The sequence below is a fragment of the Nomascus leucogenys genome, chromosome 8 (genome assembly GCF_006542625.1).
Source record: "Nomascus leucogenys isolate Asia chromosome 8, Asia_NLE_v1, whole genome shotgun sequence".
NCBI classification, from domain to species: domain Eukaryota; kingdom Metazoa; phylum Chordata; class Mammalia; order Primates; family Hylobatidae; genus Nomascus; species Nomascus leucogenys.
In genome coordinates, this window is record NC_044388.1 from 48,744,906 (window position 1) to 48,771,115 (window position 26,210).

The window sequence follows — 26,210 nt, forward strand, 5'->3', positions numbered from 1 at the left end:
GTTGAGAACCACTATTGAGGGCTCTTCCTCTCAGAATTTCCTGAGCCTGTGTGATCTGGAACGGGAGAGTTATCAAAAGGTGGAATAGGGCTTACAGGGTTGAGAAGCTCTGTTTTCATACGGGAAGGGTCTGGAAGGTCAGGCACCTTTGTGCTGCTAAATTCATTTGTTTCCACCTGGCAGCAGGTGACTTGGTTGCCTGCATAAGCCAGTCATCCATCCATTCACCTGTTCATCATATTATTATTGAACACAGTCAAGGCACTGTGTTAGATCCTGTAGTGAGTTATTAATATGAAAGACACGAAGACCCTGCCATGCAGATCAGTCCCAGGCAGCTTTGCAGGAAATGAACACTCGGCCACTGCTGCAGGACAGACAGACAGATGGCCACGTGCCGGTGGGCTCTGGTTCCTTTCCTCTACACCACCCCCCAAGGGCTCTCTCTTTTCTCCATTTAATATTACAGTTTTATTTCATGTTGAAGAACAGATGTTAAAGACAGTGTTCTAAGGGCCCAGGAGAGTATTCTCATATTCTTCCCTTTTTATATGCAAACTGGTTAAGTCCATGGCCAAATGGCATTTAAAAAGTCTCTGTGACATTTAACCCTTCAAGGAATCCACCAAAGTTTTCCCCTTCATCCCTAGCTTTGAAACCCAGAAAGTCCTTTCTGACATAGAAAGAATTAAGATTCCGCTGCCACCCCCACCCCACACATGGCCTTGTGCAGCTGCTTGCTCAGGAATTTACTTCTTAGCATCAGTTTGGGTGGGGTTCTTAGATGCCATGCATCCTGAAGGACTAAAATAAATGTTTAAAAAATAAACTCAAAATATTTCCTGCCTTAGAAGCAGTATTCTTTTGTGCTTAAGTGCGTTTTTGTGGCTGAGGATTTGTGTTTTTGCATTTCTGTGAAGCTGGAGTTAGCACAATGTAGTACGTGGGTGTGAAGCTGTCCATCAGGAGGAACCATCAAGCGTGGAGAATCTTTAGGGTGATTTCAAAGCATTTCTGCAGAAGGATTCTGCCTATATTGTCTATGCCCAGACAGTCTTGTAACAGGAAACAGGAATCTTTGACCTGCGGAATGCCAGAGACCGTCTTCCTCTGTGGCCTGTACTGTTTCATCACCACTTATTCACTGACTTCCTCTTAGTGTGTTAGACAATGGGCAGGTTTTAGGGACACATTAGGAGACAAGACAGAGGCACCCCCTGCTGCAAGATCAATCCGAAAGTAAGGAAATGAATACAGCCATTTAGCCACTGATAAATGTGGTGAAGAAAATAAAACAAGGCGATATGAGAGAGAGAGTGCCAGGGAGTTTGGTGGTCAGGAGAGACCTCCCTGGAAACGGTCATCTTGTGGGAGGCCACTCAGGAACAGCGTCCCTAGCAAAGGGAAAGAACAGCAGTTTCAAAGGCCCAAAGAGGATTAGCATCAATTCTGTGCTTATTACTTTAGCATAGTGGGACATTCCCAAGTTGCCTTTACAGATTTTTTTTTCCAACTTGTCCTTGCTTTCTACCAGGTGGTAATGATTTCATTTTCTCTCTGTTTTTCTTGCTTCTGGCTTGAGCTCAGCTCCTGCATGGGCTGACTGGTCAGCCAGGTTGTTCCAGATGAACACCTTGTTTTTCCCAGGTCTCCTCTATAAATCATCTCTCTGCTGGAAAATTATTTGATTTTATTTCTTTTTTTTTTTTTTTTTTTTTTTGAGACGGAGTCTTGCTCTGTCGCCCAGGCTGGAGTGCAGTGGCGCGATCTCCGCTCACTGCAAGCTCCGCCTCCCAGGTTCATGCCATTCTCCTGCCTCAGCCTCTCCGAGTCGCTGGGACTACAGGTGCCCACCACCACGCCCAGCTAATTTTTTGTATTTTTAGTAGAGACGGGGTTTCACCATGGTCTCGATCTCCTGACCTCGTGATCCGCCCGACTCGGCCTCCCAAAGTGCTGGGATTACAAGCGTGAGCCACCGCGCCCGGCTGATTTTATTTCATGTTCTCTTTCTCTGTACTCAGGGATTATACAGCCACAAAAATATCATGAAAGTAGATGGGTCAAAGTTTTTGGGTTTCAAGTCTGAATTATGAAGCTGACTAGTGTAGAAGTTGAAATATTCATGGGCCTTTTATTTAGTCTCCTTGAAACCAGCCCTGCTTAATCTTGTTTGTAATTCTGTATGGAAGAGAATCATACTGTGACTACAGAGAGGGATTGAGCAACCTGCTTTCTATTTCCAGTCTTGAAACTCTAGCTCAATCTCCTGGTCTGAAACATGAAGTTAAAGGTTGACTGACACAATTTGGTCTTCTCTTTACATTACTTAAAAATATTTAAAATGTATATAAAATACTCATCTTCAATTCCTTTTAACGAGTTGCCTCCTCAGATCAGACTTCCCATCCTTGCCAGGACGCTGCTGCAGCAGCTCCTCGGGTGCTGCTCTGCCCAACACCAGGCATGTGCCACAGGTGTGGCCAGGCACCGTCTCCCATGTGGAAATCCACTCAGGGCAGAAAGGGGCAGCGTTCCCTCTCCCTGGCACAGCTTGCATCAGGCTTCACTCATCATCATTTTTTCTCTCTCCTTTCCTCTCACCCTGTTCACACTGTCTGTCTGTTCACTCATTCATTGGAGAAATACTGACTTGAGTACCTACCCAAGGGAGAACCCATGAAGTTCAAAAATATATTTGAAAGAAGATACAGGCAGCAGGTAGAGATCATAGACTGGAGGTCCATGGGCCCTGGTCAGCCCACAGATGGGTTTAGTTTGTCAACCACAGTATTTTCGTGGTTTTTAGATTTAATTGACAATATTTGAAAATTGGGCTCTTTCCCATAAAACAGCCTGGAATTTGGGGGCCCTGGCCTGCATCTCTGCATGGCCATGTTGGTTGGTTGCACCGTGGTCACCTCCTTAGATGTGGGTGAGGTTGGAAAATGCCTTCGGGCTCGGGCTCGGGCTCGAGCTGAAGACATTTGAGGGTCCGCTCCTGAAAGGTCTCCCTTGCCAAGGTGTGTAGTATTTGGGTTTCATGCTGAAAGCTACATGGAGCCCTAAGCTGAAGAGTCACACAATCAACTTTGCACCTGGCGACGGTTTGAGGAATCCTTTGGAGGGACCACTCAGTCTGGAGGTAGGGAGCTCACTAGGAAGCTGCTGCAGGAATTCAGAGGGGAGACGCTAAGAAGCTGAGGCTGAAAGTTCAAAGAGGAGCACATGAGTGGGAGAGCTGCTGTGTGGAAGTAAATGGCAAATGAGCAGCAGTGAAGTCCAGAGAGGGCAGAGTCTCCTGTCAGAGTGATCTCTGGAGGGTTCCTGGTTGAGCTGGTCCTAGCAGGGTGGGTAGGTCTCGGTACTAGAGGCAGGGCAGGAACAGACCTGCTGTGCCTGTGACTTGCCTCAAGATCTGTGCACTCTTCTGCATTTATGCATTTTTCCAGGTTGAAAGCCCACATCAGGGTCCTTGGTTGTAAGCAACAGCATCCAAATGTGGTCACCTTAGGGAGAACAGGACAGACAGCCTGGGAGGCTGGAGAGCCACACTCACGGGCAGCCTTGGCAGGAGCAGATGCTATAACTGGTCAGTGAGAGCATTTCTGGGGCTACCACAAGATGCTGATGCTACAGCCAGTGGACACTGAATGTGCCACCAGCCCTGCTGCCTCTGTTGCCAAAGAGGACACTCTAGGCTGTCCCTGCAGCCAGCGTGCAGACTTGTTAGACACGGGTCACACCCATGTAGCGCAAGGGCTTATGTGAGCAGGTATCTGGCGTTGGCAGCTTCTATACTAAGAGCTGGGCTCTGCTTCCCAGCAAGACTCCCTGGGGCCAGGGTACCCGCAAACCTAGGAAAGGGTTTCAGAGACTGGAAAACCAACAAGATAAATGGCCATTATGGGGTTTGTGATTTTCGAGCATACCCGAGGGATAAAGGACCCCAAACAGTGGGAACCTCTTCCCTGTTTAGAAAGAATATTTAGGGCAAAGAAAGTGCTATTGCAAGGTGGGACCAGTAAGGGGTACTGGGAGAATGGGGATAACCTGGCTCAGCTGGACATAAGAAAGAAGTTGGGGGAAACCCTTCAGAGATTGGTTGGAGCCAACCTGCAGAAGCCATGCTGAATATTTAGTTGAATGTTTGGCCTTGATTTTTTAAGTAAAAGGGTTGTTACTGAACATTTTGAGGTAGAAAATCACCCAGGAAGAATGTGGCTTTAGAAAATTAATTTGATAGGACAGAGGAATGAATTCAGTGTTTACTACTGCAACCCCTGTGTGAACTGAGGCTCTGGGCAAGGCTGAGGAAGGAGACTGTGAGGGGCCTTCTAATTCCCAGGAGGAGGGGAGCAGAGAATTGAGAGAGAGGTGCCACAGCGGTGGGAGCCCTGGGTTTTCATTCGGGGTGACTGGGAGAAGGTGGCACCATCAGGGGCAGGAGGACTTGACAACAGCAGTGGGAAAACAGTGGTTTGCTTGAGGTAGTCCCGCAGCAAGCCAGACTCCAGACGATGAATATAGGAGTCAGAAAATCATGGTTCTACAACATTTGAATGTAGAGATGATCTACTCTCATGCCCTCATTTAATTTTAAAGATAATATAAAATTTATTAATTCGTGCTTAGTAGAGAAGGTAGTAGATGTACAAAGAAAAAAAGCAAAAATAGGCCATAATCTGTTTTCCAAATAATCCCTCTTGATTTAAAAAAAAACATAAATTGGCATAGTGCATGCACAGGACTAGAGCATCAGATGGCGTAGGCAAGCTCAGAGAGAAATGCAGAAGCCGTCCTCCAGGACCCCGCTGTCGCTGTCACAGAGGTGAACATGGTGACGAAGGGAGTGTACTTGCACACAGCTGTACCTTTCCTGTTTTTCATACCATTTTCAAGATATATTAAGTTAAAACGCGTAAGATTGTCTTCCTCACAGCCCCACACATCTTAGGCGTCTTAGTAGTATTCCATTTCATGGCACCTAACTTGGAGTCTGGATAGTGGCCAGTGGCCACAGTGTCTGCTGTGCAGGACCAGCTCCTTGCACTGGCGCCTGCCTTCTCTCCACCTCTCTCCCACTCCCCCCAGTAGAGACAGGACCCTTTCTGCAGGCTGACTGTTCCGCTGTCCCCTCCCTGTCTGCCCACTCCTCTTGGGCTGCAGGTCCCCTGAGTGTCACTGTCCCTAGGAAGCCCTCTGTGACCCCAGAGTGGTCAGGTCACCTCCACTTTCCCTATGTGAGCTGCTTCATGAGGGCAGGGTCCTGTCTCTCTCAGTCACACCTGTACCCCGAGTGCCCAGCATTGTGCCTGGGGAACTTTAGCCACTGTGATACGTTCTCTGACTTTGGGCAGATAAACATGCTTATAGTCTAGAAACATTTTGACTAGAAAATCGCCCAGTGATTGTAACTGTAGAGATATGGAGCCATTTGCAGTCACTGCTGTAAAAAGTGATTCTGACACTTGCTTAAGCCAGCAAGGAAGATTCTATTCAAGACTATTGCAGCAGGGGAAGACTCGACTCAACATGGCATGGCCAAGGGTGGATGGAAAGCCAAGGGCAGGGTGAGGGAGCGGGTGGAATACCCCTCAGGGGAACTGGATTAGACATCGGGGTGGAGGAAGAGGAGCTCGGTGGGGTCTTGGGGGATACACTTAGCAGGTCGCTACTCGCACTGGACTCGGTCGGCCAAGGACCAGGCCTTGTTGAGAAAAGGACTCAGAGGAACCTGACTAAAGTTTGGTCAAGGAGGGGTCATTGCACTGCCAGACAAAAGAGCCATGTGGCAATGATGCTCTCTGGTATCTACTGCCACATCCTAAAAAAGGCAGGAGAGACCCTCGGGAACGAGAGACTACACACAGCAAAGCTCTGTGCAGCCAAGCATTGCCAGAGAACATCAGTGGGATCCACGTCCAGGGCGAACTTGCATTGTTCCTGTGTTTCAAAATAGGAATGATAAAATATAGACTGTTGTCCTGGAGTAATGATTAGCGGAGCCTCTTTTTGCCTGTGGTCCTGGAATGATGATTAGTGGAGCCTCTTTTCGCCTGTTGTCCCGGAGTGATGATTAGCGGAACCTCTTTTCGCCTGTTGTCCCAGAGTGATGATTAGCGGACCCTCTTTTTGCCTGTTGTCCAGGAGTGATGATTAGCGGAGCCTCTTTTTGCCTGTGGTCCTGGAGTGATGATTAGCGGACCCTCTTTTTGCCTGTGGTCCCGGAGTGATGATTAGCGGACCCTCTTTTTGCCTGTGGTCCCGGAGTGATGATTAGCGGACCCTCTTTTTGCCTGTGGTCCCGGAGTGATGATTAGCGGACCCTCTTTTTGCCTGTGGTCCCGGAGTGATGATTAGCGAACCTCTTTTGCCTGTGGTCCCGGAGTGATGATTAGCGGACCCTCTTTTTGCCTGTTGTCCTGGAGTGATGATTAGCGGACCCTCTTTTTGCCTGTGGTCCCGGAGTGATGATTAGCGGAACCTCTTTTCGCCTGTGGTCCTGGAGTGATGATTAGCGGACCCTCTTTTTGCCTGTGGTCCTGGAGTGATGATTAGCGGACCCTCTTTTTGCCTGTTGTCCTGGAGTGATGATTAGCGGACCCTCTTTTTGGCCTGTGGTCCCGGAGTGATGATTAGCGGAGCCTCTTGTCGCCTGTTGTCCTGGAGTGATGATTAGCGGAGACTCTTTTCGCCTGTGGTCCTGGAGTGTTGTGGAGCTTTTTCCTGTGTTGGAGTGATTAGGGCCTCTTTTCGCCTGTTGTCCTGGAGTGATGATTAGCGGTTTGTGTGGTTGGAGTGATGATTAGCGGAGCCTCTTTTCGCCTGTTGTCCTGGAGTGATTGTGGGCCTTTTTCCTGTGGTCCTGGAGTGATGATTAGCGAGCCTCTTTTGCCTGTTGTCCTGGAGTGATGATTAGCGGAGCCTCTTGTTGCCTTGTCCTGGAGTGATGATTAGCAGACCCTCTTTTTGCCTGTGGTCCTGGAGTGATGATTAGCGGAGCCTCTTGTCGCCTGTTGTCCTGGAGTGATGATTAGCGGAGCCTCTTTTTGCCTGTTGTCCTGGAGTGATGATTAGCGGAGCCTCTTTTCATTCTTGGACTGTCCCAGTTTGGCCGATACATTACATGGCCCCTTGGCTGGTTGTCCCTCTGCACAGAGACTAGCTCGGGCCTACCACTGCTGCCCTGACGTGAGCCACAATAGATCCCCTGCAATGACTAGACATGAGCCATCGGTTTTTAGCGAGGCAGCCAGTGGTCAGGAAGATGCTTGAAGAAATCAGCAAACATGAAGAACCGTACTACAGGCTCTTTCAACTTTCTCAGTGGGAGTGAAGGAAGATAGGGGAGCTGCAGGGATGGCAGACAGGGGGGCGAGGCTAGGACATACAGGGATCTGTGGTGAAGCGTCACCAAAACGAGCTGGTTGTATGTGCTTGGAAATCGTGGCAAGTGATACAGTGAGCATACTTTAACGAGTGGTACTGTGTCCTTATTTAAATTTCAGAATGTCCATGCAAAGTGCTGGCAAGACAAGAATTTGCTTCCTATTTCGCAAATCATGGGTGTGAAAGAAACCACCCCCATTTCTCATTGCCAATCTGCTAAATTGTTCCATATGGGGGCTGGAGGTGGAGAGGAGGGCTTGCCCAGAAATCTGTATTTTTAAGATTCTGGAGTTCTGATGGGGAGTCTGGTTTGAGAACCATTGCCTTAGAAGAAGTTGACATTTTGCAACAAAGATGTGTTCTTATTAACTTGCATATATTTGGAGGTTGGATCATTTATTTAACAACCCCTTGTTGACTGTCATCGTGGCCTGACGCTGGGGAGGCAGCAGTGAGCAACAGGATTCGTTTGCTGCCCAAGGCGTTTTCCCTGACAGAAAGATAGGCCTTCACCTGGTCATGCCCTCGCAACAGCATTGCCACACAGGGGACACAGAGGGCTACCAGCACTGAGCCGGGGGCCAACCCTGGACTCGGGGCTCAGGACAGGCCAAGGGTGAGGTGGGCGGGAGTGTAACCGCCTGCAGTGGGCACCGTGTGTGCAGTGGCCTCGTGCAGCAGAGTGCAGAGCTGCGGGGCCGCCAGGGCTGCGGGGCCAGGGTGGGCAGGCGGGGCAGGGGACTTGGACCCTCAGAATGCCCACCAGCACTGCAGGGCTGCAAATGAGGATGACGGGGTCGAAACCAGGCCCTAAACCCAGTGAGTCGATGGGCACCAACCCACAGCCTTCCACAAGCCGCTGGGGATGTTGGGTCACCCATGTGTCTGTCAGGGAGGCGCTGTACTGGGGAAGCGCCTGGCCTTTGCAGGGATCCTGCTGCTGGATGAGGCCCCCTTCTGCAACACCACCACTTAGAGTCTGCCATGCTCATGTCTGTGTCTGTCTCTCTCCTAGATCCTGCCTGGCCTGTACATCGGCAACTTCAAAGGTGAGTTCTTGCTTTTTTATTGTTGTGATAAAATACACATAACATAAAATGTGTCATCTTGACCATTTTGAAGTATATAGGTCAGTGGCTTTAAGTAATTTGCATTGCTGTGCAGCCATCACCAACATCCTTCTGCAGGACTTTTCATGTTCCCAAACTGAAACTGTGTTCCTTAAAACACCAACTCCCCATTCGTCTCCTCCCAGCCCCGGGCAGCCACCATTCTGCTTTCTGCCTCTATGAATCTGACGACTCTCAGAACCTCCTCTTAGTGAAATCATACAGTATTTGTGCTTTGGGGACTGGCTGATTTTACTGAGCACAGGGTCACAGTTCATCATGTTGTAGCGTGTGTCAGAATGGCCTTCCTTCCTTCTTAAAGCTGAGTAAAACTCCATTGTGTGCATAGGCCTCATTTTGCTTCCGTTTACTTGTTCGTGGACACTTGGACTGTTTCCACCAAAAGTGAGTTTACTTTTTAAAAGATCAGCTTTAGACTTCTCATGTGTGAGATTGACAGGCAAAGTGTAGACTCAGTCTACAGTGTGTTCTGGGAGTGGCCCCCACTTGCACCCAGGCCCCTTGCTGGGTGCACCCCAGCCCCTCGACCATCACCTGATGGAGTGGTGTGAGGCTGTGCCCGCTCCAGCTCTGCCCTGGGTCTCCTTTGAACTCTCCACACCGTTGGAACATTATCATCAAAAGGTGTTGGACAACAGGCATATTTAGCAGTCACGTGACTTATTTATAACCTTTTACAACTTTCATTTTTTAGTTACTGTTGAGAAATTTTCAGAAGCCCGTTCTTTTTAAGTCACCCGGGAAACAAGAGTGACAATTTCATCTCTGGCAGATTCTTCTCATCTGGTGCTTCTCTTCTCACACATTTCCTGCCACTTATTCGTACTGATTGATTTACTGTCAGCTATTGAGTCTATTTCCACTCAGCTCTGGAGCACAGTGGTCACTGGGCTTGTCGGCTTCCAGGGAGGGGCCAAGTCCCCCTGCCAGGTGACATTCAGAGTTTGTGTAAGTGAATCACTCAGATGAGGTGGGAAGATAGAGATGAGGGGCCCGTAATAGCATGGGAGAGACCTGGGAAGCTTGCAGGCAGGTCCCCACTCATGTTAGGTTGGACAGAGCCAGGCCGTGTCATAGGCAGCTAATGCTCCTCCTTTCCCTAACAAGTCAGAACATGGCCACTCCTGTTGGCTTTCTGGATGTTGCTGAAATTTCTGAGTTCAGATTCAAATTGATTGTACAAATAATCTTTGTTATTTCTCTATAATGTCTATTTCCACACACGCCCCCATATCCCCCCAGCTCACTAATAGGCCTCAAAGAGAATTGAGCACAGAGAGCTGACAGCTGCTAATTGCTACAAGAACATGTTAAAAATAGTACTGGACTTGCTAAATTAGTAAGCTTCGTCGTTCTGAAAAAGCAGCAAACCCTTTGTGGTGAGTAGGCCAGGATACATTAACGTAGCAAACGTCAGAGTTATTTAGTGAGTTATTAACTGTTTTCATGGGGAAGGGAGTGTCTTTGAGAACAGAGTTTAGAATAAGGTCTTAGAAGTAGAATTGCTAGATGAAAGATTTGAAATTAAAAATTTTAATAAATATGAACCAAATTCAACACTTCTGACAACAGTATGTGAGAGTTTTAGCCTTAATCACGAAAGGTTACCTTTTTTGGAAGGACAGCTTTAAGGAAATATTTAAAACTCTTTTCACACTACAAGCTGTACCTGTTTTCTAAATATTCAGTGACATAGGGCTCCTTGCAAGTTCCTGGATCTTGTGCTTTGTGGTTTCATCTATGAGAGTGTTGTAAACAGCCCACCACCTCTCCTTGTTCATAGGGTTAATGCTGTGTTATTACCTTAAGTTATTCTGATATTGGTATGAGGTTGTGTTTTATTCACTCGTTAGCCAAATATTTATTAAACGCTTTCCAGGTACAAAGCTTATCTAAAAGAAGGGAATGAGAGTACAGTGAATTGGTGAGTGGCTCAAAGGAGAGGAAGTATTTTCCCCAATTGTGCTGTGAATTCACTTGTTCGTTGCACAAGCTTGTCGGGAACACACGATGTGCAGGGAGTTGAATGTGGACCAGCGTCCCTGTCCTCTGGCTCTCAGAGTCCAACAGCAGGTGCAGAACAGGAAGGGCCAGTGTGTGTCCTCACACGAGTTACACACCTGGGGGTGTAGACTGGGAAGATGGCGTCTGTCTCACAGGGCTGTAGCGGGGCTGACCCAGACAATGGGTGATGCCCTCGGTGGGCTCAGTGCCCAATACCTGGTGCCCTGCGAAATAAGCACCCACACACTCACTGCTACTGCCATGGGAGCCCGATAGATGCCAGTTCTGCAGTAGGCAGCTGGGTGGCATTGGCTGGCAAGGGTGGAAACCCAATGTGGAATGTGGCCTCTTTCTTTTTTCCTGGGTGGTGAATCCAGCTGTCATCTGTGCTCTTGCCTGGCATCTCATATAGTCATTTATCCAGCTCTTTTAAAATCACGACTAATATGTGTCTCTTGTAACACAAGAACCAGTAGAGTAGAAAGGAACGTAAACAGTCACTCCCTTCTTCTGTCCCTCCTCCTTCCTCCCCCTCCTTCTCTTCCCCTTCCCGTTTCCGCTCTTCCCTCCCCACTTCTCTCCCTCCCTTCCTTCCTTCTCCTCTTCCCTCCTTCCTTCCAGTAGGATCCCTCGCTTGTCACTCTGCAACCCTTAAAAAAAAAAAAAAAAGCTTTATAATGAATCAACAAATGGTTTTGCAGCACCTGGTGATTTTTCCTCCTGGAGAAGAACCACAAACAAACCCAGCTCTGGAGCCCGGTCTTTGGGTCTTCGATGCTTTGGTGAGAGCCTCTCTGTTGAGGCTCCAGGGTGCAGCAGGCAGCCTTGCCCAGACGCCAGGAGGGAAGGCAGGGAGTGGCAGCCAGAGAGAGCAGCCCCTCCCTGGGCCGGAGGGTGGGTCCATGGCTTCCTTACAACTTGGCACCAGCAACAGTGGATGTCAGCTGACAGAGGAAGCCCTCGTTGTTTGAAGTTGTCCACAGAATTCTAGAAAAGTGGGGACACTCTTAGGTACTGTGTGTACGTGGGTGGTGTGTGTTGAGGCCATGTTCGCAGTCTCGAGCTTGTGTTTTGTGTCTGCCAGGAAGACAGACAGTCCTGGTGGGTACCCAGTTGTTTGGACAAGGCCAGCCTGGTCAGAGGTAGTCTGCTGTCAGCTTACTGAGACAAAATCAGCATGCTTAACAGGTCAGCATATGTCCATCCAGACTTGTTTTTCCACATGAATTCTAACTGGTACCTTCCTGTTGGTTTTATGAATTACTAACCTGTTGCATTTGTGACTGCCAGTTGGGGAGGGGCCCATTGGCACCAGGCCAAAGGTCATTCCCTCCAGGGCTCGGTGTTAGGGTGCACACAACCTTCTGGGGTTCTTCTTAAAGTGCATGTTCTGATGAAGTAGACCTGGGGTGGGGTCAGCTCCAGGTGATGCTGTGCCGCGGCTGGAGGGCCCCAAGTTGAGCACCAAGGCGCTGAGTCCTGCCCCCTAGGTCTGCGCCGGGAGGAGCTAGTTTGAAATACACAAGCTTGTGTCTGTGCATAGTAGGAAACCGCCCTGAGCCTTACAGCTGGATTCCCAGCTCATTACCTCGCTGCTCATGGTTGTAGGTCACCTTCCAGGACAATCAATAATTTGAAGTCTGTGAGAAGTAAAGTTCCAGTGTCATCACCCAGCAGGTTTGATGAAGCATTTTATGCACTCTCAAGTAAGCGGGCAGAGCCTGAGCCTCACAGGAAAGGACGCATCAGCGAACATGGTGCCAGCGTGCGGTGAGGAAGAGGAGAGGCACTGGCCCCGGAGTGCTTCCCTGTGCTTTGGAGTCCAGCAGGCAGTGGGCTGTTGGATGATAGCGAGTGGTCTTCTCCGTTCAGAAATGTATACTTTTTTTTCCCAGGTCACTTTAAAAAGATTCACTCTGTATTATAAAAGCATATTTACCGGGTGAAGAAAATGTTCTAAAGTTATATATTGTGATGATTGTGCAGCCTTGTGAATGTATGAAACCACTGAATCGTACTTGATCAGGGTTCATATTATGGTATGTGAATTATATCTCAATAAAGCTGTTGTGAAAGGAGAAAAGTAGATTGAAACAAATATGGGTTGTTAACATTCAAATGCCAGGTGGAATGGGTGTCTGGAGGAGCCAGGTGGGAGGGTAAGATGAGCTGGCACCGTCAGGCTGCCCCGCCTCTACTGGGTCCCTGCCCCACCTCCTCCAGGTTCTGTGAGCGCCGAAGCTGTGGCTTTGTCTGTTTCACTGTTTGCCTAAAATGCCCATGCTGGTGGCGACTGGAAAATCCCATTTTGGTGTGAATGTGGGGACTGGCTGCCTGTGGCTTCCAAAACGATTCTAGCTTCTGCCTAATTAATTCTAAGCTAGGCTTGCTGGTACCCCAACTTGTGAGGGGTTCGGGGTTGGCAGTGAGTCCCCGTGTGCTATGTAGATGGCTCCCATCCATAGCAGGTGGCTTTGAGGTAACTATTTATTTAGCTCAAGGGGGAATGAAAGGAGACTGCTATTATATTATAGATGCCTTTCTGAGCCTGATAACTTAAAGGGCTCATGTTCCTCGTATAAAAAGTTTTTTTCTTTCTCACTTTGGGTCAAAAGATGAGCCGGTCAGAAATAAACTTAGGCAAAATACTTGAAAACAATAGCCCTAAATTTGAAGCTTGAAAATTTGAATCTGGGAAAGCGATAGCCTGGAATTTGAAGCCTGAGAGGTTGGAGCAATGAAGAGTCTTAAAACTGGTATTTTAATATTACTTAAATTTTTTTTCCTGACATTGCTGAATATTTAGAACAACGTTTCTTGATTTCTGCTTCATCATCAAGGCTTGTTAGAAATGGAGATTCCTCAGCCCCAGGGTAGATCAGGAATCCGCCTTTCTAACTAGCCTCTTGGTAGTTCATAGGGTGTTAAACTTTAGAGCCACTGATGTAGAATACACACACACACACACACACACACACACACACACACACAAACTATAGAGAAGGAAGAAAACCCTTGTAATTCCGTCTCTGAGCTGGGGCTGGCTTTGTACCAGTCCCGCCATGCTGCCTGCCATGTGTTTGTCTCTGCATTTTTATATGTTGGGTTTGTGTCGTATTTATGGTTTGGTACCTGCTTTATATTATACCCTGAGCATTTTCCCATGCCATGAAATAGTCTCCAGAACCATGATAATTAAACTTTTGCCTTTGTTTGTTGTTGTTGTTTTGTTTTGTTTGAGATGGAATCTCGCTCTGTTGCCCAGGCTGGAGTTCAGTGGGGCGAGATCTCGGCTCACTGCAACCTCCACCTCCTGGGTTCACTCAACCTCAGCCTCCTGAGTAGTGGGGATTACAGGTGCATAGCACCACGCCCAGCTAATTTTTGTAATTTTAGTAGAGACGTGGTTTCACCATGTTGACCAGGCTGGTCTCGCACTCCTGACCTCAGGTGATCTGCCCGTCGCGGCCTCCCAAAGTTCCGGGATTACAGGTGTGAGTCACCACGCCCGGCCTAAACATTTGCCTTTCGATCCATTTCTCCTGTATCATTTAGAAAAGCTTGGCCAGGCTGGGATGGGGTGTAGGGCAGTGGACCTCCTCATTTCCTGCTGGCCCCCTGTTTTGTAGATTAGTAGAAGGGTTCCAATTCAGGGGATCACACCATTCGCCACTTTTCAGGTAGGAACATTGGAAGGGAATATAATTTTGTTATCTTCTTAGTTTCATATGGAGATAATTTAATAGCCAACTGATAGCTGATAGTTCTGTTTGGAATTTCCAGAAAAAGTTTCATTTTTTAATTGTGCTTTAAAGTGAATATAGATGATGTAAACCACAGTCCTGTCTGAATCCAGAACTGTCCCTGCTTTTGACATCTGGGGAAAGAAGTAATGGGCAGGTTCCTTTGTCTTCTAGAGTTCGTGGTTTTGTATTTAGCTTTTTAAGAATTCTCATCATTAAGAGGCCATTGAATTTAAAAAATATATATTTTAAATATCCCTAATATTATATGTCTCATGCAAAAAGACTGAGCTAAGGTCATCTCTTACAAATGGTCTCGTAAATTTACCTTCTTGATGATGTAATCCATGTAATCCATCATGATTACAACGTTTATTAATCTAAGTGCATTTCAATTTCTAGATTAACACTTTTGTTGCCTAAAAGGAAGAAGCTGAGGCAAAATTAACACAGAGAGTTTATTTGGGCCAAGCCTGAGGACTGTAGCCTGAAACGCACTTTCAGGTTGCCTTGGGGAGTGCCCCGGAGAGCAAAATAGGGGCTCAAGTTTTTAAAGAAAAAAAGACGAATCAGGAGAGTGGCGATTACAAAAAATCGTTCAGCAGAAATTCTCATTGGTTTATAGAAATAACATTGGTTAATGACTGGCTATACGATATTGAACTATGATGTGTGGCATTTTATGGCTACTTGGCATCAGTCTAGGGACCACATAGCAGATGGCTTCAAGGTAAGCATTTAGCTCAAGGGGGAGTGAGAGGAGACTGCTGTTATATTACAGAGGCCTTTCTGTGCCTGATCATTTAAAGGGACTCTCCTTCCTTATAGAAAGTGTTTTCCTTTCTCACGCTGGGTCAAAAGATGAGAAAATCAGAAATAAAGTTAGGCAAGGCCGGGCACGGTGGCTCACGCCTGTAATCCCAGCACTTTGGGAGGCCAAGGCGGGCGGCTCACGAGGTCAGGAGATCCAGACCATCCTGGCTAACATGGTGAAACCCTGTCTCTACTAAAAATACAAAAAAAATTGGCTGGGCGTGGTAGCGGGTGCCTGTAGTCCCAGCTACTCAGGAGGCTGAGGCAGGAGAATGGCGTGAACCCAGGAGGCAGAGCTTGCAGTGAGCCGAGATCGCGACACTGCACTCCAGCCTGGGCAACAGAGTGAGACTCGTCTCAAAAAAAAAAAAAAAAGAAATAAAGTTAGGCAAAATATATGAAAGCAGTAGCCCTAAATTCCCTACATGTATGGTCAGTTATGAAGTTTCAGGAAAGAAATATGCAAGTCATTTTGTGGGTTTTTTTTTTTCTAGCTAGACTTTAGGAGTAATTAACTTGCGAAGATATCAAAATGTCCACCCCCTTTCTTCTCTGACAGATGCCAGAGATGCGGAACAATTGAGCAAGAACAAGGTGACACATATTCTGTCTGTCCACGATAGTGCCAGGCCTATGTTGGAGGTAAGAGAGCACCGTGGGGTGTGTGTGAGTGTCTTCATTTGTATTCCGTGGGAGTGCCTATGACGTTAATGAAGGCAACCAGGTTCTCTCCAATGCGAACGTACTCCCGTGATCTCTGGCAGCGTTCCCATTGCGTTCAGGCCGTGTTGATGTTAACGCGCTGTCTGTAGCATGGCGCAAGGGCGTGTGCTTTTTCTGATCACACTCCTGCTGCATTGCCACTTTGGCTTTCTTGGCTAAATGCCTAGGAATAAGCTGATGCTGCATTTCCTCTGGACCTTAAGGACATTTAAACCCCATTTTCATTCCTTTCAGAATTATCTCTGGTTTTAAAATCCAAAAAAATTCAGCCTGCTCATTTCCTGATTTTGTCCCATTTAAGCTCAAGTAGCTACCACTGGCATTCAGGAGTCAAAGAAAACAGAAGGTGAATCGTCCCTGGAGGTTTCCCAGGGTCGCTCTAATGTGGAGACTTTCGGTGTAGAAGCTGTTGTGTTTTAGGTTTTCGGGGTAAACAGGGTGTGTCTGCTTGTGCACTAATTCCAAAAACATCTTTAAATTTACCCTAATGGACGGTTTGAGCTGTTGGCTAGAGGTAAAATCTATTTATGTTTATTGGCCTTGACAGAGCCCCGGTTACCTCCTTTTAGAAAATAATGCTGTGTGGTTGTGATGTGTTGTGTTTTTCTATTTTAGGGTGGGGTGTTGGAAAGGGAGGGGTGGCTTGTTCTGAAAGAAATAATCCTGGTACAGGCTGTTTTCATTTAAATTTATATTAGGCAAGAGTAGGTAATGTTTTTTATTTTAAATGTATCTATTTGCTTTAGCCATTAGGGCTGCCAGATTTTAGTTAGTATAAAGCAAGCTAAAACTGACGAGAATGTAGAATAATAAATGATTCTACTAAACATTGTAGTACCAGAGAATCATAGGTGGTGTACAAACCTCAATTAATTTCTCCAGATCTCCGAGCTCCTACTTCCTTGTATTGTTTAGCTCATAATTTTTTTTTGCTAAGGTGCTGTAATTTGTGTTCCAGCATGATTTTATTGGAAATAACAACAACAACAAAACGTTTTTCTGGAGCCTAACAGTTCCTTTGAAAATAACCACTCCATTTTTTAATCTGTCAACAATAGTTTGTATTTAAAATACAGCCAAGCTATGGCCAAGATGGTAAGTTAAACTGCAAACTGGTCATGATTGACTTCCTCTTAAATCACAAGATGAGGCTTGAGGTTTCCTTTATTTTAATAAATTGCAGAGATGCCCTCTCCACCCTCAGCCCCAGGCCTGCCTCCCTGCTTTATACTCCATTTAATGGAACACACTGTCATGTGTGCACATGACCCTTAAATCTGCTCACATTGTAACTTCTGTGTAGATGGGAGATCTGCCAGTGTTAGAAATCAAAGAGCTCCAGCCCTTATCACTCGGGAAACCACAGGCTAGCGAGTAAAGCAGGTGGGGTTGTAACCCAGGTATAGAGAGCCCGCTGATTGTGTAAAACCTCAGAACTGTGGGCAAACTGTGTTCCCAACACAACACACTACACATTCTTTTTTATTCCCTGTGTAGCTCAGTCTGTAAGGACAAATTCTGCCATTAAAAAAAGAGAGAGAAGTGCTACCCCTTTTCTTCACTGGGACGGCTTTTACTTGGAGACACCCTATTGTAGTCTCTGGGTGCTATTATTATCTTAGCTTCATAAGTACTTCCATGTGACTTTATATTTATTGTTATGCCACTATTTTGTAGCATAATGTATTAGTATTGCCCCTCTTAGCATTTTGTCAATCTTTAATTTCACAAGTAATTCATGATATATTCTTATTTTAAAAATTAAAACAATAGCCTCTGATTGTACAGTGGGGAAAAGTGAGGGGCCAAAAGTTATTTGAATTGGTGGCGTCCACAGTAAGTTGTGGTATTAGAAGTTCCAAATCTTTGTTTAGCTGTCTGCCTGGGGCATACAGGCAGCCTTGTCTTCAGTTTCAAATCCAGATCCAGAAGCCATGTCCTCACGCAGCCTGAGATGAGTCAGGGAAATGATGTGTTTGGAGTCAGTGGGGAATCAGCGTACAGGTTTGGTGCTTCGGCAGCTCTGTGCTTTGCCAGCCCTGATCCTGGGAGAGAAATGGGGCAGGGATGAAGGTGAGCGGGGAGACCGTGCGGGGTCAAGCAAATGCAGTGAGCTGACCCCCCGGCTGGTAAGAGCCCCTAAGTGAGGGCGAAGGGATAAATGGTGGGAGAGGAGACAGCTGGGCCTCCTTTATTTTCTGAGATCTTCAAAACCATACGTATTTATTGAGTGGCTGCTGGCTTCTCTGGGCAGCCCCAGGCTGGGGCTTGTTAGGAAGTGGGAAGGTAGCTACTGTCTAAAATGGAAGGGTTTTAGTCCTGCTACATCCATGCAGGTGTCCTGTGAGCCCTGCTGCTGTGAAGCAATGTATTGGGCACTACACTGTGGATACTTCTTTGGCTCATTTCCAGCAAACATTTCAATGAGTTTAAAGCTCTGGGGTACTTAGCATCAATTACAAAGGGCTTTTGGAAACTCTAGTTCTGCCTTTATTGTGATGGAGACTAAGTGAGAGTGGGTATTCATATTGTTGGATGTGGCCAGGCAAGTTTAGAAAACTTAGCACTTTATTCCCCTCTGGAAAGTTCACGGTTGTGTCGTTGGAATAAAGGCTTGAGAGCCCTATTGTGCAGACATGTATCAGCCTTTGTGAGCCGGGAAACATTGTGTGTGCTTGCTTATGTGATTGCTTATGTGTGTCTCTTACTGAGACCGCCATGGAACATGTCCTGTGAAATCCAGGGGATCTAAATAAGGAGGCTCCCATTTTTACTTAGGAAGGAACTAAGGAACTTGTGACTTGGTTGCTTTTGGTTGGATTAGATCGGACCCCATTATTTGGGTAATTTATTGGGGGTTGGGGTCTCCCAAAATAGCATTCATAGAATCTTGTACTCTTCGTAGCAGCCTGGCTGGAAAAAGAAAATAGAAGGTACTGTTATCAGGCCTTCAGAGTGGCTGTGCCTTGCCTCTGGTCAGGGAGTGGCTGGGTGGTCTCTGATGCGTCTTGGGTGGATGAGAGAAGATGTGTTTATCCACTGGACCATGATGGGTGAGGTGGTCAGTGAAGGGAAAAAGGCCTGTGTCTCCAATTACTACCTCTTCAGAAGAGTAGCTAAGGAGTAGACCTTCCAGAATGAAGATCTTAGAAATGTAATAGAAACCTGGGGACCTTCAAGCTCTCTAATCAGCCCTAAATTCACATCTGAGATTCTGAGGAGCTGTGACCCATTTCTATGCCCCACCGCTCTCTGTCGGAGACAGAAATCCCAGCTAAACAGGGTCTAGAGATCAGCAAGCCTGACTCTATCATTGGGTGGACAAAAACCGGGACGTTGGGAGACATGAAAGGACTTGCCTGGGATTCCCATGGCTGTCTGGGTAGCTTGATGGGAAGCTAGGACTCCTCTCCCAGACTGGGGATTTTCCCAGCATGCCCCACTGCCTCTGTTCTCTCCTAGCATGACTGATGTTTCTGATATCCTTAGTGGTATCGGTAGATCTTACTAGATCACCCTTGAAAAAAGTTGTGCTATTTGTGCTTGTCCTAGCAATGTATGAAAGTGCCTTTCCCCGCCATGCCATCACCAGCACAGAGCTTTGCTCTTCTTTCCTTTTAATTAGCACGATTTTTGCTGTTATTTGCTGCAAATACCCTCTTCACACATTCCGTCCCTTTCCAGATAGTTCTTCCCTTTGAAGACAAAGGGTTACTGATTCATTCATTTCTTGAGCTCCTACTGTGTTCCAGGTCTTAGGACAGGTACTGTGGGTAACAGAAATGAGTTCATCCCAAGATCTTCCCCGGCAGAGCCTTTAGTGTATGCACAAGATATGTGTTGTAGCTGCTTTATAAATATTAATGACAGTGAGAGAAGAGCTGTGGCTGGGAGCAGGTGGTAAACCCCATAGGAACAGAGCCTGTGGAAGCCCAGGGAATGAGACCCTTCTTCTGCCGTTGAATCTGGAGACATTTGACTGGGCCTTTGGCGATGCCTAAGAATTCAGAAAATGTGATCCCTGGCATTCCAGCTGGTAGAGAATGCCAGGACATGACTTCCTCTGAGAACTCTGAGTCCAGCAAGGTGGATGGTGTTATTTGGTGCCTCTATGGCTTAACCAGGCTGGTTCTCACATCATCTGTCAGCAAGTGGCAGGGCCAGGGCTGGAACCAAGGCCTTCTCACTACAGAGGCAAGGGTCTTCCTGCCAGCCACAGCCCTTCAGGACTACACTTTTGGTATCAAAACTTTGGAGCACATGATGCTAGTAAAATGGCGGAAAATCATTGCCACGTATATTAATTTCAATAGAAAGTAAGCCCAGACCTGTTTAAGAGGAAAAAACAAAATCCTCCTTCGCCTTTTTCCATGCTTAGGACTTTGTCAGGAAGTTGCTCGTGTTTGCTCAAAAGTGTTCCCTTATTTGTGGGGATGGGTGGGAGCAGTGTCTTCAGTGTCTGCTGATGGCTCCAGGTTTGAGGGTTGGTGAAAACTCCTATTGCAAAGACAGTGCATTTTCAAATCAGAAACCCGATATTGTTTGTAGTTGCTGAGAAAATAATATTGAACAATGAAAGGTTTCTCCCTTCCCCTGAAAAAAAGAAACAGAACTCTTTCTAATGTAAAAATTTCGGTGTTTCATTTTTCATTTTGTGTATTTAACAGAGCACCTGCAGGAAACAAAACTATTTCTCACTATTAACAAAAAAAAAGTTTTAAGAAATATTCTCATGCCTTCACTAAGCTTCTAACATGAAGAACCTTACCCTTTTAAAAGTGACACATATTGTAAGATGATAGTGTAGGATCAAGTAGAGAAAAAATGATTTATACTCATTTATGAAGACCAGGGTATTGTATGTATACCAGGTAGATTTTATGAGCTAGAGTTCAGCTTGGATATTTTCTGTTTTCAGTGTGAACCATTTATGGTATTTTTAAAAGAATGGGATGTTTTCATATGCAGATATTTATTCTTGGTGATTATGTTTATATTTCTTTTAACATTGAAGACATTTTTTGAAGTGTTGGTGCCAAGACTTTAATTGTGTTAGTTTTGTTTGTAGTTGGCTTCTTCCTCTGGTTGTTATCTGTGTGCCCGTACTTCTGTCTTTGTTTACCTGCTTATTGATGAGGAAATTCACCAAGGTGAGACGCCCAGTCTGCTTGGACGGCCCCATCCTTTTTCCCCGGGTCAGTGCCCAGCGGCCACATGGCCCTGAGGCCAAGGGCTCCTGGAGGGACCCTGGTTTCCTGCCACATGTTCCTCTTGCTGATCCACCCCATTTCTCTTGAACAAAAGTTTTGTTGGCTTCCCAAATGTAAAGCAAGCCAGAAGCAAGATGATAAAGGGTGTTTAAAGTTGAAGAAGGCATGTATGTATTCTCTTTCCTCTCTTCCCACCCTCTCTTGCTCACATGAATTCTCCCCTCCCTCCGAGCTCAGACCCAGCTCTCCTTCCTCTGAGAGGGACACCGTCAGGGTCCTCCGAGCTCAGCCCCAGCTCTCCTTCCTCTGAGAGGGACACCATCAGGGTCCTCCGAGCTCAGGACTTCGGCCCCTTTTCTGTAATATCTTCAGTTTGTACTCCCAGTTGGGCCATGAGTCATGTATGCACTGTCACTGCTTCTGTAGGATATTAAGCATCCATTTAACCTGTGCTTGATGACGTAAGTGTTCCTGGCCCATGTCAGGCTCCTGAGCTGGCCTGCAAGCCCACACAGGCAGCTGCCATGCTGGGGTTTCTCTGGCCCTTGCAGCACTCAGCTTGGATCCAGCATACAGGGGCCCCTCTGCAGACGTCTGCTGATGAAAGGCGAGATTTGCACCATTTAGCCCCATTCCAAAGTGAGAAATCATGTCTCATCACGTCTTTGACCACTTGTGGCTCATTAGGATGTGAAAGTAGAGTGGGGTCAAGAGTAATTTCTTTATCATGAGCAATTTGTGAAGCCAGAGGATCGGTTAGTACAATGCAGCCTCGCTTATTTGGGCAGTCTGTGTAGTTCCTCACTTCCTTAGTAAGCAGCGGTGCCTGTGGCTGTCCTGTTCTACAGAGCTGCTGTGGGCTCTGGTTCAGAATGATCTTTTCCTAAGTTATTACAACCAGTAATGCCCTGTGCAGCTCCTGTGACTTTCTGATTGATCTCTAGAGAGCTACCTTTGCTTGGCATTAAAAGCTTGGCTCTACAAAGAGGACCATGCATCCAAGACACAGACAGTGACAGTCAATTAAAGGAGGATTTGCCATGGTCAAGCCCCATGCCAGGGTTGGGACACAGCTTGTGGAAACGCTGTCACAGACTTCATGGAACTTATCCTCATTAGGAAAAGCTGAGAGGACATTCAGGGCACAGGGACTTGTGTTCTGGTTGTAAAGGGAGAGCCTCATTGCCTGTGGCCCTCCTCTAGCAGCCACTGAGGCTGACATGCAGGCCGTCACCTCCAGCCCTACCTTTTCCCCAGGTGACCACAGCAGGCCTCAGCTCTCAGGACCCCAGGGCCTTTCCCCAGGTGACCACAGCAGGCCTCAGCTCTCAGGACCCCAGGGCCTTTCCTGTCCAGAACCTGCAAGTCACAGAAGCTATAGGTTGCCCTTCTCCAGGCACAAGGAGGATAAAGCCCCAAAGCCACACATCTCATACACACAGATGTGTACAGATGTTCAAGTGTGCAGCCATTCATGGCAGCCCTATTTGTAATGGCAACAAATTGGAGCCAACCCACATATTCAGCAGAAGGGGAGTGGTCAGTGCTGGTTCATCCATATTAAGGAATACTCGGCAGCAATTCAACAAGGAAAGGAAGACGTCTGTGTGTTCACAGGGTTAAGTCCACTGTTAAGAAAAAGAAGCAAGTTACAGGATGATACCCATCATATAATCACATTTATGTAAAGTTTAAATTCAATGGTGTATTTCTGTATTACATTTATATGCATGATAATGCACAGATAAGGGTTTGAAAGGACCAGGCCAGACTCCTCAAACTGGTGATTTCCTAGAGAACTAGAATGGGAGGGAAGGGAGGGAAGGATGATGCCCACTTTTTCCTCTATTTAAAAAAAAAAAAATTATTGAGTTTATTCGTCGCAATAAGATCATGTTCAAGTATCTATTCGAGTGAAGAGAGGGGGAGAAAGAAGGGAAGGGGGTCTGTGGGCCATGCTCTGGGTGTCTGGTAGTGACAGGTAGATTTCATCTGAGTGTTCAGGCCTGGCTGGAAGGCGATCTGTGTTTGTCTGCGCTGCGTTCATAGATGCGTGTGTGATTCGTGTTGTCAGGCATGCTACATCCTGTTGTCCACGGCCGATTGGTACAAAGCAAAGTATGTCATCCACTTCATTTCAGTCATCTTAATCTTCAGTCTTCAAAGGGAGAAGATGGCCCAAGACATGTCTTTACTGGTTTAGACTTTATTTCCTGTGTGCTCTATTTCTACCTGAGTGATTGGACACAAAATGAATCTGTGCCCTTTTTTAGGACTTGCAGATCCCCGGGGGATACACCTTGAAGCACTGGGCAAGATTTCCTATTTGTGTTGGCCGTTGTTTCCAGCGTGGGTGAATTCAGCTATCTTACCGAAAAACACTGTGGGTGTCAAGTTGGTAGAAAGGTCCAAGTCTTTTGAAAACCAGTTGCTGTTTGACCTGGAATGGTTTTCAGATTGACAGTTGTTTCCAGCACACCTCAGTTGTTTTCACCTCTCTAGGAAAACCTCTTTGAAGCCACCCAGAATCAGTGGTACTTGCTGTACCAGAAGCTTACAGCAGCTTTCTTGTGTTGAGGCAAATTTGTTTGAAGCCAACCCCAGATTTAAATAGATATGACTCAAATAGAAATGATTATAGCAGGGATCGAAAACTGTCTAGTAATCGCTGTTTCTTGAAGCAAGCTGTATCGAGGTTTCTTGTGTGGCAGTCAGGTGTGTGAGAGCGGCCCTCCACCGGCTGGTCCTGCTGCCGCAGACTCACTTGCAAATGGAGCCCTAGAACTCCTGCATGGCTGGACTCAGAGGGCTTGAGATCTTCCAGTACTTAACTGAGTCTAGGGAGGACACGGTTTTTTAAATTTCTAAATCAAAGAACTCTTTTGGCCTGGCTTCCTAGAGGTGCCCTGTCCTTCAGCTGGGGACCTTGTCTTTGGGGCTCATGCTCACTGACCAGCCTCTCCTTACAACTGAAGACTTCTGCAGGGCGCTCTTCCTAGATGTTGCCTTCATGTTGAGTCCCGGTGTCTGAGCGTTTCCTCCTGACTGCTGTACTTGAGCAATCACCTGGCACAGGTGTGTGGAGGACTCTGCGTTCTTGGAGTGGGTTTCCTGGTTTGCATCTCACCCTGTCCACGGTGGGGAATGTGTGAGGGGCAAGATCTGCCAGGATCTCCAAACCAAGGTCTTGGGAGAAGCATGTAGCGCGTGGGCTCCTCCATGTTCCGACTGAGTGTAGTGTGCATAGACACCACTGCAGCCAGGTTGCCTTTGGGTGCCAAAGTGCCTATCATAGATGGCACGGGCTCTGCCAGTCCATGCAAGGGCTGCATGGCCATGGGCTGGGAGATTTGGGGAAGACTTTGTAAAGAGAGGGGTGTTGAGGCAGCCTCATAGGACTAGTGCGGTTTGACTCAGTGGGGAGGGAGGGTGAGGGGTGTGTCTTCTGTAGGGTTAGTGCTTCAGGGCAGGTCAGGGACGGGGAGATGAGCCCCACCTGATGACAGAGTGGAGACGGTGGTCAGTACGGGTGAGGGTGGTGCTGTCTTCAGTTCTCCTTTTGGCTACGTTGGAAGTTGTTATCCCTCCAGACTCAGCAAACATTTATTGAGCACCTACCTTGTAGCAGGTATTGGGGATAAAATACAAAGAGAAGTGAGATGTGTCCCAGCATTAAGGAGAGACAGGCGTGTAGATCCTTAAAAATGCATACCAGAGGCAAGGGCCCTGGGCACCCAGAGGAGGCGGCTAACACTGCAGGGCAGACAGCAAGGCTTCACCAAAGGTGAAAATTTGGTGTGGTCCTAAATGATCATAGAGGTTTGCCAGGCAGTGATGGAGATGACAGTTGAGTTGGAGGTGCGATTCTGGGTAGAGAAAGCAGTGCGTGCAGAGGTACAGGGTGCACTAAGGGATGGGGCATGCAAGGGGAGGTGTGTCCTGGCACTCTTGAGAGCTCACCAGGGTGGCCAGACTGGAAAAGCAGGCTCAGAGCAGATTAGCAAAGACATTGTTTGTTAAGCTGTGGAGTCTGAACTTCATCTTGCAGTAAGCAGAGACCCAGCAAAGATTCATGAACAAAGCCAGGTGACACATTCCGATTTCTTTTGCAGGATGTTGCCTCAAGGTTAGAGTGGAGTGAGGGAGGTGGGTACCGCAGAGACCCTCGAAAGCTCTTGAAGTAATCCTCGTTAGAAGTGATGAGGGTCTGAACCGGGATGCTGGGGACTGGATATTTTTTAGAAGTGAAAGAGTCAGATTTGATCTGAAAATCTCCCATAAAGTGACATAACAAGGTTGAAAATGAAAGAAGGGGAAAGATTCTCTAGCAAGAATCAAGCAAAAGGAAGATGGCATAGCGATAGTTTTTATGAGATAAAATGGAATTGAAAGCAAAAGAAAAAAATAATTAAAGAGGGAAACTACATTAAAAAAAAAGGAACAATCCATTAAGAAGTTACAACAGCCATAAACTCATCAGACATCTTCAAAATACAGAAAGAAAGTCATTTCTCAAGCTGGGGAGTCAGGGATGCCTGAAGGTACAGCTAATTAGGCTGTAAGTACCCATGGCTCTGCCACCCAGGGATGTGAGTGCTCCAGGAAACAGCCGAGTGGAAGAAAGGGACCAAGCTCAGTCATGGGTGAAAGGTTCATGTGATATTCATCAGTGGATAGAAATACAGGTCCAGGGCTCAGGAGAGAGGTCTAGGCTGGACATGAAGATTTGAGCATCACAGTATCACAGTGTATCTACATAGGAAGCTAAGCCATTGCTCTTAAACCATGCGAGAAAATGCTAGGGCAGCATGACTGGGGAATGACGGTGGGGCCATCCTCCAGCGTCTTGCTTTTATGTGGTATTATGCGATGGAATTTGCAGCCTGTGAACACATGATCTTGGAAGACACACATCTTTGTTACTCCTGTAACCCCTTGTGTGGGTTCTAGTTAGTCTCAGCTCTTCTGAGTACAGTCCTTGGGGTTCCCTCAGGGCACTCTGGCCCCAGTGTAGAGCTTGTGTTTTGCTTCCCCCAAGCTGAGATTCTGCAGCTTCTCATTCAGACTCCAACCCGAGAAGACCCTCGTGTTTGGCTGTTTTAGGTGCTGTGGACACTGGGAAGGGGAGGCTAGGTGACATGAATAGCAAGTCTGGAATGCTTTCAGAGGAGGTGCAATTCTGTAAGGAGTTTGAA

At 46.9% G+C, this 26,210-nt stretch overlaps 1 protein-coding gene across 3 annotated transcripts in view; it reads left to right on the top strand.

Moving 5' to 3' along the window:
• Positions 1-26,210, top strand: part of DUSP22 (dual specificity phosphatase 22) — a 68,792-nt gene that overhangs the window by 5,566 nt on the left and 37,016 nt on the right. For all 3 annotated transcript variants that reach the window (XM_012509185.2, XM_003272176.4, XM_030817221.1), the window contains exons 2-3: positions 8,408-8,441; positions 15,642-15,724. In XM_012509185.2, coding sequence (XP_012364639.1) covers positions 8,408-8,441; positions 15,642-15,724 — 117 coding nt within the window. The remainder of the gene's footprint in view (positions 1-8,407; positions 8,442-15,641; positions 15,725-26,210) is intronic.